At 37.5% G+C, this 17,759-nt stretch overlaps 1 protein-coding gene across 2 annotated transcripts in view; it reads left to right on the top strand.

Moving 5' to 3' along the window:
- The window catches only part of HBS1L (HBS1 like translational GTPase), a 65,595-nt gene extending 49,673 nt beyond the window's left edge, over positions 1-15,922 (top strand). For both annotated transcript variants that reach the window (XM_076333660.1, XM_076333659.1), the window contains exons 8-18: positions 385-502; positions 3,073-3,219; positions 3,908-3,982; positions 4,779-4,896; positions 5,086-5,154; positions 8,391-8,495; positions 10,526-10,616; positions 12,270-12,378; positions 12,998-13,098; positions 14,013-14,157; positions 15,268-15,922. In XM_076333660.1, the coding sequence (XP_076189775.1) occupies positions 385-502; positions 3,073-3,219; positions 3,908-3,982; positions 4,779-4,896; positions 5,086-5,154; positions 8,391-8,495; positions 10,526-10,616; positions 12,270-12,378; positions 12,998-13,098; positions 14,013-14,157; positions 15,268-15,279 (1,090 nt within the window). In that variant the 3' untranslated portion in view covers positions 15,280-15,922. The remainder of the gene's footprint in view (positions 1-384; positions 503-3,072; positions 3,220-3,907; positions 3,983-4,778; positions 4,897-5,085; positions 5,155-8,390; positions 8,496-10,525; positions 10,617-12,269; positions 12,379-12,997; positions 13,099-14,012; positions 14,158-15,267) is intronic.
- Positions 15,923-17,759: the final 1,837 nt, after the last annotated feature.

The following is a 17,759-nucleotide window of genomic DNA, read 5'->3' as shown; positions in this document are numbered from 1 at the left end:
TTTTTATTCTTGGCTGTGTTTCTGTTACTCTATGATGCCTTTTTCTGAAGAGCAAAGTATTAAAAGTAGGATTAGTAATGATTTAAATAAGCAGTACAATTTTCACGTTCTCACTGTGCTTGTTGGGACAGAGTCTATGGGTGCATGGAGTTAGTACTGTGAATGCTGAGTGTTTGTTTCTTCATGACTAGAGTTACTGAAAGGCAGCGCTAGAGGTCTGCTTTTCCAGCAAGCAGGTTTCTTTCAATTTTTTAGTGCAGTCTAAATCAAATGAAAGCTATGAAGTGTATAATTTTGTGATTGTGTTTTTAATAGCTTACTTTATATCTCTTTGAAGCTTTCAAAGCAATTTTAATGGTGCGTTGCGTGTATGCTTTGTTTAAGGGGAGTGACAATGGATGTGGGTATGACCAAATTCGAGACAAAGACTAAAGTAATTACACTGATGGATGCTCCAGGCCACAAAGACTTCATTCCAAATATGATCACAGGAGCTGCACAGGTAGAGATGGTCTAAAACTCTTTTTCGAATAGCATTATTATTTATAACTTTTTCTTAAATGGGTTTTCTTCTTTTAAAATCTAAGATGAAATAGAATCATTGATGTTGCTAAGATATCTTTGAGGTTTTCATGAGTTTTCTAAACTTAAAGAATATGTTTGTTTAACTTTAAAGGCAGTTGCTTTTCTTTTTTTGGGATGTTAACTTTTTGGAGGAGAGTTTTGTTAGGGAAGTAATTTGAATACTGAGTTGCAGTTTGATAAAATCAGAGTTGAGCTTTGAAAGCTATTCAAATGTGGCATATGTCTACTCCAGAAGTTCTGTGAAAGTAGTCTTGGAGGTAAAGTTTTTAAGTGGTTTTGAGCTTAAAGAGAAAAGATTTGGAGAGGTCAAACAAAAGGCATTCTTCTATCTAACAATGTATTTTATATGGGATGAGAAAACAACATAGATGATAAACTTTATGCAGAATGCATCTGTGTTGTCAGTAGGATATTCGCAGAAACTACGTGCCACTTACTTTAGGTAAAGTCAAAAGTATTGGGTGCTACCCATTGAATTCAGTATGGCGCTTACCTTTCTCATATAGGTTAGTTATTTAATTTATGGAAATAATAAATTGGGGGGGGGGGGAATAAGATGTGTTTACGTGACATAAAATGTGTGAATTTTTTTCCACTTAAAGGCACCCTTTTTTAAATAGTAGAATTGATTCTCCAAAATAGAGGTGTAATCAAAGATTTTTTTTTTTTTTTTCCAAAGCTAAGCTACTGTGTAGAGGTTTTTGCTTTGTGCATGTCATTACAGCCTGAAATGTGAGTTTTATCTTAAGATCTCAGTAAGGATGGGTACTGTTAGTATGATTTTACAAATAGAGAACTATACTGTAGGAAGACTGGTTTGCCCCATATTCTGCTCTAGCTCTGAAGCAGGGCCTGGGTAAGAATTCAGACCTTGTGACCCAGTGGTTAGGCTGCAGAATAGTCAGAAGTTTGCAAATTACGGTATAGAGCTTGTACAGTCATCTATATTGTGGAGCATATGTTGTAGGAAGTTCAGGAGTTTTAAAATTAGAAATGGATCTTTAGTTTCAGAACAGTGGAAAATGTTGACTCAGGCACGCCATTTTCTTTACAACTTTAATTTAAATTGGTTTGTCTTTTGGGGGAAAAGTAATACAGGCAGAAATGTTAAGAGAAGACTTGCAGATCCACCAGCAGTTTTATCAGTTCAGCAGAAGATGGGGCTGGCCAAATAAGACTTGGTGGCTCTGTGTTCCCTCAGCTCTCAGAATGGTGAGGGGCTGGTCTATTCTGAAGCCTGTTAAGGAATCACTGAAACTTTGCAAGTTTCTGTTGCCTATTAGAGTAGGCTCAGCGCTGAAGTAATGGGTGGAAGAAAGCAAATGTGGAAATGGCTCTGATGCCTTTTTATTGTGGAGAATTCTGTTAGGAGGTGAATCCCCAACTGCCTTTATGCAAAATGCAAATCAGCCTTATCAGGGCCAGGATCTGGCCTTTGATACATATGGTTAATTCACGTAAGTCCCGAGGTACGTTTTTTATAATTTAGAAAATACAGGGTGTCCTTTTCTTGAGGGAGAAGTTCACCGCAGTGCACTTCTGAGGCTGAGAGCTGTCGGGAAATTCATCCCTCGTCCTTTCCCAGTTCTCGCACTTGCACTGTCTCTGTATGAGCTGTGGGGATTTCACGCCTAGGACAAGGCGAGGGGAATTCAGAGCCAGGACAGTGTGCTGTCTCTGTTCCTTCTCCTGGCATCCTGAAGCATAAGCATGTAAGGAAAGGGAGAAAGTACCACTTTTTCTCCTCTCTCTTTCCATTATGTCCATCTCATGAGTCCTATGAAATTGTCTTACATCTGCCTCTTGACAGCAGTACCTTTATTGTTCACATCTGTTGCCATTGCTTGGTACGTGATGATGGTCTAACTGGCTGTTACTTACCAAAGCAGGAAGAGTAGAAGAAATATTAGCAGCATTTAAGGCTAATAGCAAAATCTGTGGTTTTTCTCTGTGCTTACATGGTGACCTTTGTGCAGTGCTGTAGACTCTGTGATACCTGTATGCTCTTAATGCTGTGGCAGAGAGTTTGCCTAGATGATAAAATAGGCTGCTTCATCTTTTCCACCTTGTGATTTTGGCATGCTCCAGTGTGTTGAGTGGACTGTGAAGCATCCACATCCAACATGCAGTCGACCGGTTCTTAGTCATACCTGTTCTTAAGCTTTTGGAGCACGGGGCTGCTTTTGTTTAGTTGAGATCTGTGCAGCACATCCATAGGGGGTAGTTTGAAGAGGACAGGTTCCCAAAACCAAGAGTTGGCTTGTGTTTAACAGAAAATGGTGGTTTATGACATGAGATGACATAATGCCATAATATCTCACCGAAGTGGGCATGACAGATAGGACTGAGCAGTTTCAATTACATTTGAAGCACATCAGGATTCCTCCCGTGTAAAGTACATTTTGTGTGAAATGTTGCTGATTGACATATTTACCCAGATTCTTTCCACCTCTTAACCACTTTTGATTGTATTTTTTTTTAATCTAGGCTGATGTGGCTATTTTGGTTGTGGATGCTAGCAGAGGAGAGTTTGAAGCAGGATTTGAGACAGGTGGACAAACTCGAGAACATGGATTATTAGTGCGCTCTCTTGGAGTGACACAGCTAGCTGTTGCAGTCAATAAAATGGACCAGGTACATGTTTAATTTTTTCATTTAATTGAAGAGCTTCCATCTAGGATTGTGAACCCTAAGTTTAAGGATCAATATTGTGAAACTAATGATAAAGTATTGTTTCTTTCTTTGATACTCATCTCTGTCTCTTGTGTTTAGACTTTATAATACTTTTCTTTTTATTTATGGGTATATTTTCAAAGCACACAGAAGAATTGTTTTGGTACTAAAATGAGTAGGGGTCCCTCTTGTACTTGTGAAAATCTCACATAAGCAGTTAACCGAGTGGCATCTGCAAGGGCATCTTGGTGGTCGTTCAGGTCAAGACCCCAGGAGCTTTATTTAAACCTGTAAGGTGTGTTAAATATTACTAGTTGTGTTTTAGATTATTACTGTGTTGTATATATTCTTGCTGAACCTGCATTTTGTGTAAACTTAAAAAAACCAACAAGGGTGCTCTTCAAGGACAAATCAAACTAAAGGGGCTTGCAAGTTAAGTGGTGTGTTGTTTGCTATCAGTAATTGTTAATGTGTATGCTTTTATGTATTCAACTATGAATCCATCTGGAAATCTCATATTTATAAATTCATTGGGTGCTGTGTGTGAAGAACACCTGCTGGTACTACAGAGTTGATGACATGCAGTTCTATGTTCGAGTCATGGTTAAAAATCTACAATTTTGTTATCATAATCTGTTTTCTATTCTAGGTCAATTGGCAACAGGAAAGATTTCAGGAAATTACAAGTAAGCTCGGCCAATTTCTTAAACAAGCTGGCTTTAAGGTAATGTAAATTTCTGAGGTCTTTGTTTCTTTGTTCAGGCATTTGGGTAGCATGAGCTTTTCTTACAGTCAGGTTATTTTATGTCACTTTCCTGCTACTACTATGTGCACATAGTATAGCAGATTCCTTTTCTTATTGGTAGGATGTACATTGAGCCTTGGATAAGGTTAGTCAGTTCTTTAATACTCTTTCTGTCATCATCTTTGTTGAGATCCGTTGAATCTTTGGGGTGCTCGCCTAATTTGTAGTTTCTTGGGGTTGTCTACAAAGCAGAACAGACGAAGGATGACCTATCTTAATGTTCAGGGATTACATGAATGACAGCAGAGAGTTTTATACCAGAGCAGGTGTCAGTGTGGATTATGAACTCATAAGAACACTCTGCATTTGCGATTCTTGACTGTTCTTCTCACGTTTCCTCGGTTCCAACTACTGTCCATTTGGGCTGGCTGCAGCCTTCCTGAAATCCCTGTGCATTAACCAGCAATTTAAAACGAAGTTTTGCCTGTCAGATACGGAACTGGAGTTTGTTACCTGAACTCGGTTTCTAGTTGTTAATGTTGCTATCATCATGTTTAAATATCTCCAACTCTTTGTTGGAGCACTGTGATCAGGCAAGAGGTAAACAAAAAAGAAATGGATCCACCGAGTAATCTGCCTTCTCCAGGGGAAATACAAACGTGCCAACTGTTCTTTTATAGCTTAGATGCGTAACATTGAAAAAATGCACCTCTTGCTTCTGCTAGAAGATCCTGTTATTAATGTATGCTTAACTTCTGGTTGTTTTCTTAATTAGGAATCAGATGTGGCTTATATCCCAACGAGTGGCCTTGGTGGTGAAAATCTGGTCACAAGGGGTCAGTCAAGTGACCTCACACAGTGGTATAAAGGAAAGTGTTTGTTAGAGCAAATTGGTGAGCGCGATTTTCCTCATTTAAAAACTAATATATCTTAGTCCTGTGTATGTAAAATCTTTTATTTTTGGGGGAAATGTGGGACAAAGTCTTTGGAATGCAATATCGTTGATTTACCCCTAAGTGAGAAGTTGTTGAGAGAGTTATTGAATACAGAAATTCTAAAAGGTCTTATCAATTTATTTGCAGATTCTTTCAAGCCACCACAGAGATCAGTGGATAAACCATTTAGGTTGTGTGTTGCTGATGTTTTTAAAGGTTGGTTGTTTTTATAATATTTTCACCATCATTTCACCGATATTTAACACAAGTGTTGAAAAATGATGTAAAAATAAGACTTAAAGTAGGAGCTTTATGTGTATCAGTAGTCTTGAACAGGAAAAGTAAGTTTTCAAGCACTGTTCTTTGTCGAATTTTAGATAGTACCGCTGATGGAGAAACACACTGGAAAAGAAATTGAGGAACATCTGCATGACCAGCTAATTGGCTATGTAATGAGTTGATGGTTCTGTGGGACAGAATTTGGGAGTTTCTCTTTCCCAAATTGGTTCTTGTTGCCTAAATGAATGTTTCTCGAACTTTTTACGAGGGTGACTGTAGGCTCTTTTACCTTCCAATCCTAGATTTTAAAAAAGTTTGACTTCTTCCTTTTATTTTCATTGTTGTAGCTGTAAATAATGATAAATTCCTTCATTTTCCTATAAAAATCTGGGGGGGTGAGTTGGAAAAAGAAGGTGGTGGTGAGACTGTAATAACCAGCTGAGGATTTAATGAAAGGCAGCTAGCTATTCCCTAGCACTAATAGAGATACGGACAGCAAGAAACTATAACCAGTTCTTACTCCCATTGTCTGGAGAAAATAGACTTCCTTGAGCCCTTAAGGTTTTCCTGGTAAACTTGGTATTTTTTTCAGTTAAATGCATTTACATTTACAGGTAATTTAGAAGAAATAAGGTTTGTAACACTCATCCCATTTGAAATGTTCCGTAGGTCCCTTGAGAAATGTTGCAAACTAAATGACAGCATGATTTGAAATGTAAATATTTTATTGAAATTCATATTTTAAAAGAAATTTTACTTTATATATAGGGTCTTTATAGGGGAAGTACAAACAAACCAGATCAAAATATTGATTGTAATTGGAAAAATCAGTTTTGTGCAATTTTCATGTGTGTCTTTGAGAAAGCACTAGATGCTGTACATGCCCTGAGTTAGCTGACTTAAGGTACTGAAGCCATAACGATGAGTATTGAAACCTTGCGTGAGAATTTACCCTAGTGTGTTACCACTAGTTTTGTCATCTAGGCCGTCACTGTATTTATTTATTTTTTCTAATTTTGTGAGCTGTGGGAAAGTGTGTTAGGATTATTGATTGAGATCTTTCAAAATATTATCAGAACTTTTTTGTTGCAATAATAATTTTTGTGTTGAGCTAAGTTTCACAAAATGAGCAATTTTGACTAAATCTGTTCTGTGGAAAAGTCTGATTTTTTTGCTAAAGTATGCAAAAAAATAATGGCTTTGGAAGGAACTCAATTTACATATACAGGGTTTATCACTAAATGTGGCCTTTTAGGTGTTTTTTAGGCTATTTTTTTCTTACCTTGTGATCTCAAAACTTAATTAACTTGGATGCCACCAGAGGAAGTAGCTGCAGGTACGAGTACATGAAGCAACAGTTCTCAGCTCTATTCCAGTGCCTGTGCATGCTCAGGAGGAGCTGTCCATAGAAGTGTGTTAAAAGTGAGAGTGTTGAGTGTATTCTTACGTAGTTTGGAAAACCCCTTTTTTTATTAAGGTTACCCACACATATGATTCATCTACCTCAGCCTGATTTTAGCTGTTGTCCTCCATACCCCTCCTAATATTCTCTCCAGGCAAACTATCTCCTGATCCAAGAGGTCCCTGGAAATTCCTTCACCGCTGCATCAGTCCCCACTTACCATATTATGATGCTGTCTAGGGTATGACTTGATCTGACTTTAGAAAAGCCTTGTCCAGCAGCCAAATCCTGAGGACGAAGAACATGTCCTGGCAGAACCCGAGTACCACGATACACAGAAATCAGGCCATTTTTTATGCCCTGATTCTGTCCCCCACTGTCCATTTTGTACTTGCATTGATTTCATGGGGAGCTGAAGGAACTTGACACTTTGCAGGAAGCAATCAGCATGGGAGAGGACGAAGCTTCAAACACCACACTGGTTTACCAAGCCAGAGCTGGTGATGATGTAGAAAAAAAAAAAAAAAGAAATGGTTCTTGATTGTGCTTGGGAGAGGTTGGGAACCTGGAACCAGTTCGTGTTTCTGGGTGCCTGCAAGTGCTTGCAGAGCCAGTTTCAGGTTCTTTTTTGTACCATATTAAGGTGGTATTTGTACCATGACTTGGGGATTCTTTTTCTAGCAAGTATCTGCTTCTCCGGTTTTCTGTTCTTTTGACATCCGATGTCATCTGTTAATTGACTGCATTCATCTCATTTGCTGGAATGAATAGAGGAAAATTAGCCTGCAGGTATACTGGTAATATTTTTCCAGCTAGATAGATGGAAGCATTCATCAATAACGGTGATGAACGCAAAAGAGCAAGTTGGTAGTATGTGACCTCAGGATTTGAGGTCAATTTGCTCTTTTGAATTCAGCTTTAAATTAAGTTTTTAATCTAATGTGACACACAAAATACTAAGATGCTTGCTTATCACTGAATTCTGATGTTCAGCAAAAGGTATATTTGTTGTTTGTATGGATACTGAAAATGTCATCGTAGAATCACTTCAGAGGATTCTTTTTAAACACACCTGCAAACACATGCTAAAGAGATGAGGCGTTTCTTAAGGTGTATGTGCATAAATGTGCACATGTAGCACATGTATTGAAAATAAGTGACATTCAAATAATGAACAGAGTATTAGGACATTGAAGAAGGAAAACTTTGCAGATCTTTTATTCAGAAATACTTAAGTCATCCACAATTATAATAGCTCCTCATATTAAATGGGACTAAATCAATCTTTAACTTTCCAGGAGTAAAAGTAATATGTAGGCAAAGCATGTAGGATTCTGACTCAGTTAAACAGTAAATGGCATAGGAATTTGCACCTGTATGTGTGAGAATTTTTGAGAGGTCTGTGGTATGTTTTTCTATCTAATTGTAGTGAGAAAGTGCTGAATTAAATAAAATTGTTAGAAATTAAGGGGCTTAATCTAATATTGAAAAACTAAAAAAATATTTCTTCATGTACCTACATTTGTTTAAAGAACGATATTTCTCCTTTAGTTCTGAAAAACATAAGATCTAGAGGTTTTGAATTTAATGTTTCATTTTCATTATGATGCACAGCTGGCTAACTTGCAAGTACTGAACACTCTACTGGAGGGAAAAACCCCCTGTCTTTGTTATATTAAAAACTTATCTATGCATTGCTGAAGGGCTAACTTGTGATGGGAAATTGACCTTATTATGAAGTTTTTTAAAATTATTACTGTGTTTATTACAGACCAAGGATCAGGATTTTGTGTGACTGGTAAAATAGAAGCAGGCTATATTCAAGTTGGAGAACGACTTCTGGCAATGCCTCCCAATGAAACTTGCACTGCAAAAGGTACAGTCTTCAGAAGCGTGTTTACTTTCAGGTCAATACTGGGCTAGAAGCAGTTACTGAAATGGTAACAGACTGTCAAACTGATACTAACTGTCAAACATAAAATGTGAAAGCATAAAACGAATTTCTTTAGATGTGACTGTGTCTGTATAAATATGCCTATGAAGAGTATGTGAAATCTTGCATGTTTTTTTTTTTTTTTACCTTTTTTTACCATATCAGATATTCCAAATGTTACAGCCTCATGACTTTTGACACTGCTTTATGAAGAACCTGTAAAAACATCTGAGTTCCAGCAATGTCTATAAAAATATGTAGTATAGGAATCATTAATATTCAGCTTTGCTGTGGAGTGTTACTGCTGTTAGGAAGTGTGAGGATATTGAACAACCTTTAGAAATTAATCTTATGAATTAGATGTGAAAAAGCTTGAGAATTAAGTCTGCTGTTTGATGTTAATGAGATTTGTCACTGATCCTTTCATAATATACAAACTTTCAAGATATAATTCTCCTGAGCAACTACAAAAGAGAAGAAAATTGGATTTAAATTTCAATACATTTGATTTCTGAAAAGAGGAATAGCTAAGTCAAGACATTAAATGTTTAGCTGTTTCCTGATTAAGCTTGCTGTCTTTGTACTGCGGAGTTTTTTGTTTCATATGCAAACAGAAAGATAAAATTACGATTTTCCTCCATTGACCAATGAGTAAAAAATTAAGCCCTCAGAATAAATGAATAGGTTTCTGTATCTAACCGTTTAGCCTGAATTCAGCAATGTGTTGGTTCGACTGTCCTGTTCTATTCCAGAACCAGCTCGTTCAGTGCTAATTTGGGAAGCTCTTCAATGTGCCTGTTTATACGGTTGTATGCACATTGTTCGCGTGCACAGGAATGTTACAATAATGTGGATGAACATGGGTATCAGAGCACTGTAGTCACCCCTCTGTTTTGGGAGTGGAGGAAGTAGCATGGAAAAAGATGTATTTTGTCTGAGTATCCCCAATGGTACAATTCTATGATTTTTCTTTTGTACTACCTCTCATATGGCTGAAATGCAGGTGAAGGTTGGGGGTATTAGTTCATTAAGCATGTATTATTTATATTTAATGTAAAGAAGAGATAATTTATCATAGAATATTTACTGAAGGTAGTGTGCACATGAGGATTCCAGTTTTTCATTTCAAGAGGCTGAGTTTCACTTACTCTGTGAGAATGACATGTATACGTGAAATAATTATCAACACTGCTTAAAAAACAGTACTTAACATGCTTGTAGTTGAATGACGCTTTCTGGCATGATTTTGACAAGTGGTTTTGGGAACAGATTTGCAAATCAATAAATACAATCTGTGGCAAAATAGAACTAGATCCTATAAATGTACGCAGTATTTATAAAAAGTGGGGTTTTTTTCTTTCCTTCTTGGTGTCCACCAGAAACCTCAGAATGTTAAGTCAGGAGCAGTTAGTTTTATCCTCACCCACCAGCCAGGTTGTCTTTTAAAGCGATTAAAATACATCAAAATCAGAATAAAATTACTTTTAAAGATGCTTTCTAATAGACGCGATGTTGTGAACGAAATGCATCAGTTACGCTTTTTTTATGAAAGAGTCAGCAAACCCACTTAAGGTAAATGAAAGTTGACATAGTACCATTAAAGTATATGAAAGATGCGGTCTAGGGTGTGCGTGTGCCTCAAAGGATGGGTGGGGCAGATACGGAGATGTTAGTACTACGGCATTTTCAGGACTGCGTCATCTGCGCTGTGTGACAAGTGCCAGGTCCCCTCCTCTGGCTTAAATAAAGCCATGTTATTGTGCAGGGTGGGGTGAGAGACTAGTGAGTCCTCACCAAGGGGAAAAAAAAGCTTCCTCAGTCTTCTCAGTTAAAAAGCTTTTACTCTCAACCCATTCATACTGAAAATTGATGAGTAATGGTTGATGAAGCACAAATGGCCCAAACAGAGCTGTTTGTTTGTAGCTCAGAACCTAGGTACTTCACTGTGAGGTTCTGTTCTTACTCATTTCCAGGAATCATACTGCATGATGAACCAGTTGATTGGGCTGCAGCAGGAGATCACGTTAGTCTCACTTTGACCGGCATGGATATCATCAAAATCAAGTGAGCAAAACTGGGTTTCAGTCTAAGTAACGGTTTGTTTTTAATGAAAAGCTTTATAACTATTACACTTAACAATCAGCGGTTTACTTGAAGAATGATGTGGCTACCAGGATATTTAAAACCGAAGTGATGCCTATCACCTGGCTTGCATGTACAAACGTTGGAAACATCTGCTACACGTACAACGGCAACCTCAGAAGAATACTGTTAGTTTTCATACTTCGCCCTAGTGCTGACACTGGTGACCTTCAAAGCCTTTTTCCTTAAGACTTGTCCTTGGACATTTTAATTGCTGAATTAAGTAAATCCTTATTGCTAAATAAAACATTTTTTTTTTTAAGAGCTTATTGAATCATAAATCATTCTAACAAAACACATCCAAACAACTGCCATTGCGTACCAGTAAGTAAATCTGGACGAGTGGAATTGATAGAAACTGTTTCTTCAACACATGTAGCTGCTTGTAACATTTGTTTTGGTAAATGTTTTGCTGACCCTTTTTTGGGGGGTCTGATACATTCAGTGAGATGCAGCTAATCCCTTTGTGTCTATTTCAGTCTATAGGTTTCATGCTAAGTGTTAGCTTCAAGCTCTTATGTAAGTGACAGTTGTTGTTCAGGCTAGAAAATTGGATCCATAATTTGTTCAGCTTTTTTACGTTCCAGTTGGACTTCAGACGGTAAGCTTTCAAGCTACTGTTTGAAGAACTCCTTGCATTGATAGTTTTGCAAATTTATGCTCTGCTTTTAAGGGAAAAGTACAGGCTTTTCTGTATTGCCATTTCATAATGGGGTGTGATTCTCTGTGGTAAATGGGACGGAGGAAGTCTTGTTCTACTTGTTGAATGAAGGCTTGAGTCAATTCGTTACCTTGATGTCATTCATCTTCTGGAGATACGTTAGATTTGTCAAGAAAAGGTACGAAGCTTTTAAGTCCTCTTGATATTGATGGAATTTGATTACATCTAATGTATACGTTTAATCATGCTGGTTTTTCTCTTCAGTCATGTTTTTCTGGGTGGGATTAATTTTCCTTTCATTTTAGATGGCTAAAACTAGCCACTGTGAAAAAGCTGTGTCTAGTCTACCTTATTCACTTGTAACGAGCAGCAGCTTTCTTGTGACTCCACGTAGAGTTTTTTGGAAATGAATGCTGCTGAAAGCTTAAATTTTGAGAGTCCTGATCACGATGTTCCTTTGTCCACAAAATAGTTGAGTTACAGGGAGCAGCACTGCAATTTTGGGCACCCTGCAGTATTTTATGCTATTGATCTGGAACAATTAATCTCTGAATGAAAGTCTAATTCTTCAAAGTACCTACGCACAGGAAGCAGTGACATTTTTAGAAACTGATTAGCAATGGACGTAATTGTTCACTGAACTAGACAGACCTCTTCATGCATACCCACAAAATACTGTAGATATTGTCTAGGAATTAATTTCGTTACAGGCTTTAATACAGTGTTCCCGATTTACACACACACACACCCACACCCCGGTTATATTATATATTTTTTATATATATATTTACACACACAACAAAGTGGTGTTGTCTTTGCTTTGCTTGTCTTACATATTTATCTTTTTCCAGTGCAGTGATTAACATTTCTATGTCAAGATATGTATCAGTTTCTTTTGTTCTCCTCTCTTGTAGTGTTGGCTGTGTATTTTGTGATCCCAAGGAACCCATTAAAGTTTGCACTCGTTTCAGAGCTCGGGTTCTCATCTTCAATATTGAGGTTCCAATCACTAAAGGATTTCCTGTAAGTCTCTGTGAAAGTTCCTCTGTTCATTACAGGTTGCTCAGGGCTTTTCCTCTCCATGTTTGATCCCTCTGAATATGAGAGGCATTTAGTGTCCAGAAGTGGTTCTGTCTCTCCAGAGGAAACAGATTCTGCTGTAATTTGAAGAGGACGTAAGGGGCTATTGTGGCAGCTTATGCATATTCTTGCTGGCTTTTAATACATAGCTGAACCATTTCAGAGAACATGAGTTCCACCACAGTCAGGCTAGGCTGTCCTTTAGAAAGCTCACGCCTTGTAGGAGTATAATGAGGCACTTAGTTGTAAGATACCTTTTCAAATAAATAAAACATCAGTTCATGCTACAGAACTGCACTGAAGTGGCAAAAGCAAAACACTTAAGGATGAAAAATGTATTTATGATGAATTAATACATGACCTTTGTGTCATATCTGTAGAGATCACAAAGTTTAGGAACTAGGAACAGTTTCTGAATGTAAGGCAGAGACTCCTGTAGGAGAAGTTTTATAAGCATTTGTTTAAAAAAATCAGTCTTAAAAGAAGTTGATGTTTTCAAGTATTAACACCTCTGATTTCTGATGACTGTAGAATGTTTAATAACTGAAAAAAATATTTTTAGGTGCTTTTACACTATCAAACCGTAAGTGAACCTGCTACTATTAGAAGACTGTTGAGTGTCCTGCACAAAAGCACTGGTGAAGTGACAAAGAAAAAACCTAAGTAAGTGTTTTGAATAGTTAATAATCACTCAAGCAATGAGCTGATTTTTGATTAATATACGGTATATTAAGCAGGTTCTATTGTGAAGCAATAATGTGTTTATATTAGTTGGTTTCATGTTTAGATTTCAGAGTGCTTTACAAAGTGAAAAACCTCTTGCTTACTTGATAAATGCTGAGTACCTGAGGAGTAAAATTACTTGCCTACGGTTGCTTGCAGAATTGGGAGTGAATCCTAGATCACCAGCCCCGCACTTAAAGGATTGGTTTTGTTTTGTTTTTTTACATTATCTCTTTTCTTCCTGTAATAGCATGGGATCCTTGGTATAATTTTGGAGATGGGTTACTGTCTAAAATAAACTCGACTAGACAGTGGGTCAGAGAAAAAGAGATTTAGGTAGTCTTTCCATACAAGTTAAACTATGGGAACATCCCTCTATATAAAGCTGTGTTTGGGTAGAAATGCTATTTGATACATACAATGTTATCAGAATAATCCTTTTCCAGAAATTGCATGGCTGAAACTGTTGCTGAAAGGTAATGGGAAGAAAAATCATGACTTCTACAGAGCAATGAATTGGCTCTTTAGTCGTTGGGTTTGAAACGAGACTTGATTTCTACTAGACATGAAAAAAACAGGTATTAATGAGATAATTAACTTCAAAACAATTTGCTAAATGTTGTGATGGAAGCTCTTCTCTAGAAGTTTTTAAAGAAAACTCAGATGCCTTTTTGAAAGATATGCTCCAAGCAAATGAGTTTTCAGTCTGGTGGCTTGGGTTGTACTTGAAATCAAGCTTGATCATTATACTTTTGGCTTTTTAAGTTGATTTTTTTTTCCATTTATTCACTGTTCTCTTTTTCATTTATGCATGCATATATTTATAATAGAGTTTTCTGCTTAATTACCTGCAGGTTCTTGACTAAAGGACAGAATGCTTTAATAGAACTACAAACTCAAAGACCTGTTGCTCTAGAGTTGTATAAAGATTTTAAAGAGCTTGGGAGGTTTATGTTACGCTACAGTGGTTCCACTATTGCTGCAGGAGTTGTCACAGAGGTATGGCATTTTTGTAACAGACTTCCTATACCGTAAAGGAACAGTGTTAACTTTCACATAGCATTTAGTTTTTATGGTTAAGGCCTGTTTTACACCCTTTGGCCTAAAAAGTGAATTTATTCTGCTGAAAAAGAGACGGTGCTCGAGCAAGATGTGAGGAAAACTTGTCGTGGTTCTGTTCAATTTATTAGGAGCGAAAATTACTCTATTCAGAATTTTTGAATGTTGTGCATTTTTCCCCCCCTCTCGAGGGTTATTATTACAAAATAACCCTTCACTACTTTAACATACATCAGTCTTTCTGAAATCTAATTGTCTGTATAAATATACTGAAAGTAGTTTGTAAATAAGAAGTGTTGGCCATTTTTACTGTGGCTAGTTTGGGTCTCAGATCTTTTTCTGTTAGCATTACAGACAATTGTACATTTGATTCTTACCGATGCCTATAGACATTTTCTGATTCTGAGTAAGTGAGAGGAAGCAAAGGCTGTGGGGCTAAGTATAAATGTTTTGCCTTCTATTAGGAGCAAAAAATATGAATGTCCCTCTATCTGTCACTTTAAAAAACCTTGCTATGATTTTTGGATTAGAATTTAAGTTCTAATTCTAGGCCTGAGGGAGAGTAATTCAGTCACATTAACCAAGTTCTGGTACTGAGACTTAAAGCTGGGTCACTGAACGTCAAAACTTGGAACTAGAGCGTGAGAATTTCTGGCTTGTGTGTGTAGGAATGGTGTGCTAGGTTTGTCAGAGGCTCTGGGCCTTATGGAGCTTTAATGCTCTTATCAGTCTGTCTGGTCTTAAGTAGGATCCAGAATTAGGGCTTTAATCTTGCACCCATTTTTCACTAAATTTAACTTGAAGTGAATGGGGTCCTATTTAGATCTATGATGCCCGATGTTTGTAGAATTGGGGACTAAATATATCTTTGACTGTTATTTGGGAATTACTATTTTAGTGCTTGTGACCTTGTTCCAGAGAACTTCAGAGCAAAAGGAATTATTTTTTTCCACAGCTAACTATATCATGTTGAAAAAAGCCGTGATCGTTTTACATTTAGTACTTCATTTTTCACCATAGGGTTTTTTTTCTATTTGCTGATATTTTTAGATTAAAGAATGACAGTGGTGCCAGAACTTCCACCGTCCAACCAAAATGCAATCAGATATCCAAACTTCTGTTTAAGAATCCAGTTACTTCAGTTGAAGGAACAAGTGCAATTAATTGGGGAGATAATGAGTTAAATCGTGTGAGACGTCTGGGGAGCCCTTCATCAGTCTCTCCCACTGCAGAACAAGATGCCAACTGACAAGGAACTGCTAATATTGCACTTCTCGATCTCAAGAATCTCATGTGTTTCTCCATGTGGAATTTAGCCCTTAGAGAGCTTGATGGAAAAATCTTAGAAAGTTGAATTAGAGAAAAAGATGATGAATCATCATGAAACAAACTCCTTACTTCCAGACATAAAATTGTTTACATATTTTCTTTGATTTGCTTTTTTGCTGCACATTAATTCAGTAAAGTAACTTTATTGGTCTAATATATTTTTAGGTTTGAGTTGAATGCATATTCAGGGGAAGGAAAGAACTATTTACTTTGGTTTCAAGAGAATGGCATGTAGTATTATCCTGGGATTGTTTTCCCTGTCCCAAAATTTATTTAAGAAAAGTTTTCCTTTGCTGTGTAGTGGAAGCTGTGCCAACATTGGTTAATTTTATTTTTTAAACTGTAAGAATAATAAAATAACTTTGTCTGAGCATAATTTGTCTCCCTCATCTTCTGTTGTTTAAACACTTCTAAATTGTGTTAAATCATTCTTTACTTTCCATAACTCAGAAGTTTCAGAGTAAACTTATGAGTTAAAATGTGAAACTGGCATGCGTCTTGTCGTTCTGTGGAAATAATTTCAGTTTTTCTCACGTTACTCAGTGCAGCTACTGCGCATACACATCTCTTCCATCCAGACTTAGCGCTCTTTTGAACAAAAGCTGGCAGTTTAATCTTGGCATGTATGCTAAAGCCAGATTGTTGTGCTTACTCAAGCCTGTAACTCCTTCCTGCTTTTCAGTAACAGGGCAGGCGAAACCTCCCAAATGAAAAGAGGGTCCTTCTGCCACCTCTAGCATAAGCTCAGGACAGACACACTTTACTACAGCTTGGAAGATTTTTTTTTTCAGTAGGAAGTGTGAGAGGAGCTGAGGTATTTCAGGACCCGTACGCGAGTGTGGGGTGGAGACAACTCTACTTTGACCATAGTTGGTAGTGTGGGGAAGGCACGAAAGTACTCGGTCCAGAGCGTCAGTCACTGGGGTTAACTGAAGTAAAGCTGTGCCCTGTGTAGTGAAGAACACAAAAAGCCTATGAGCGTTATTTAGTTCAAAGTCATGTGCAGTTCATACCTACTCTTCCCACGTGCCTTTTTTGGTAGGTAACTTTTTTTGTACTACATGCTTTAGCCCCAATTCAGCAGGTACCTGCACTTGACCACATAGATAAATTGTACTGTTGACTGCGTGCACGTTTGTAGAAGTATCAGCAATGCTTTATGTGGAAATGACTTTTGTAAAATCTTATTAATCTGAAATATCTGAAAACTGTTATTGCCAAAACTGAAGCTTATGAATTAGCACTATTTGTTATGTCTTTTTATAGTCCAGAAATTGCATTTAAATACTTAGCAGTTTCAACATGCCAGCTGTGAAGGTTTCAGCGCACTTGTTGGATTCCAGAGATTCGTACTGCCAAGCTCCTGTGTTGAACTGGTTCCACTTGAACTTGCCTTCAAACCTTGAAAATGTTTAGGTTGCTTTTAAGTCGGGACAGCTGAAGTGCTACAGGCAGAAGAATGTGGCTTCAGTTTGAAGACTTAAGTAAATTCCTTGCTGTTTGTGGACAAGGAAGTGTGGTATGGGATGAACCTCTGATAACCCTTCTCAGACATGGTTGCATTAAATTTTGAGACTCAGTATTCTGTGATGACAGAAAAGCTACTGCATGCTTTCCCAGTTTGTAGTTTGGGAGAGCCAGAGGTATTACCTAACCCAGTTTCAACATGACTGCACTACCTTTCAGCACTGATTTGAACTCTGCCCAGAGGCACCAGTTGGTTGATGCATAAATGATCTGTTGTTGTGCAACAAACGTATCACCTTTATTCGATCAAAATATGTTTGCATGTTGATCCACAAGAAATTTGATGGCTTGGCAGTGGTCTGGGGTGCGAAAACTTTCTGAACTGCTGATTGAGATATTCACAATCTCCTGGTGACAATGTACTGCTCTCCAATATGGATGTAGTGTTCTGAATATCTCTCGAGTGCAAGGAGGTGGCGTGCAATCTTAGAGCAATTTGATAAACTAAGCATTCTCTCTTGGAGAAAAATGTCTTTTACACAGCTCTTACTGGGCAGTTTGGGTTCTTCGGAAGTTAAAGAAAAAACTAATTATATGTAACAGGCTTCTCTACAGTAAGGTGGCTTCCGCTGGAATACCTATGGAAGGGAAAGCATGAAAGCCGGTGTCTTGCTTCTTTTTTAAAAACTGGATTTCTGACAACATACAACAGAGCGTACCAGGTAGGATTGTGCTTCTCAACTGTT

The sequence above is a fragment of the Aptenodytes patagonicus genome, chromosome 3 (genome assembly GCF_965638725.1).
Source record: "Aptenodytes patagonicus chromosome 3, bAptPat1.pri.cur, whole genome shotgun sequence".
In the NCBI taxonomy this organism is placed as follows: Eukaryota; Metazoa; Chordata; class Aves; order Sphenisciformes; family Spheniscidae; genus Aptenodytes; species Aptenodytes patagonicus.
This window is presented reverse-complemented; position numbering and strand designations above follow the sequence as displayed.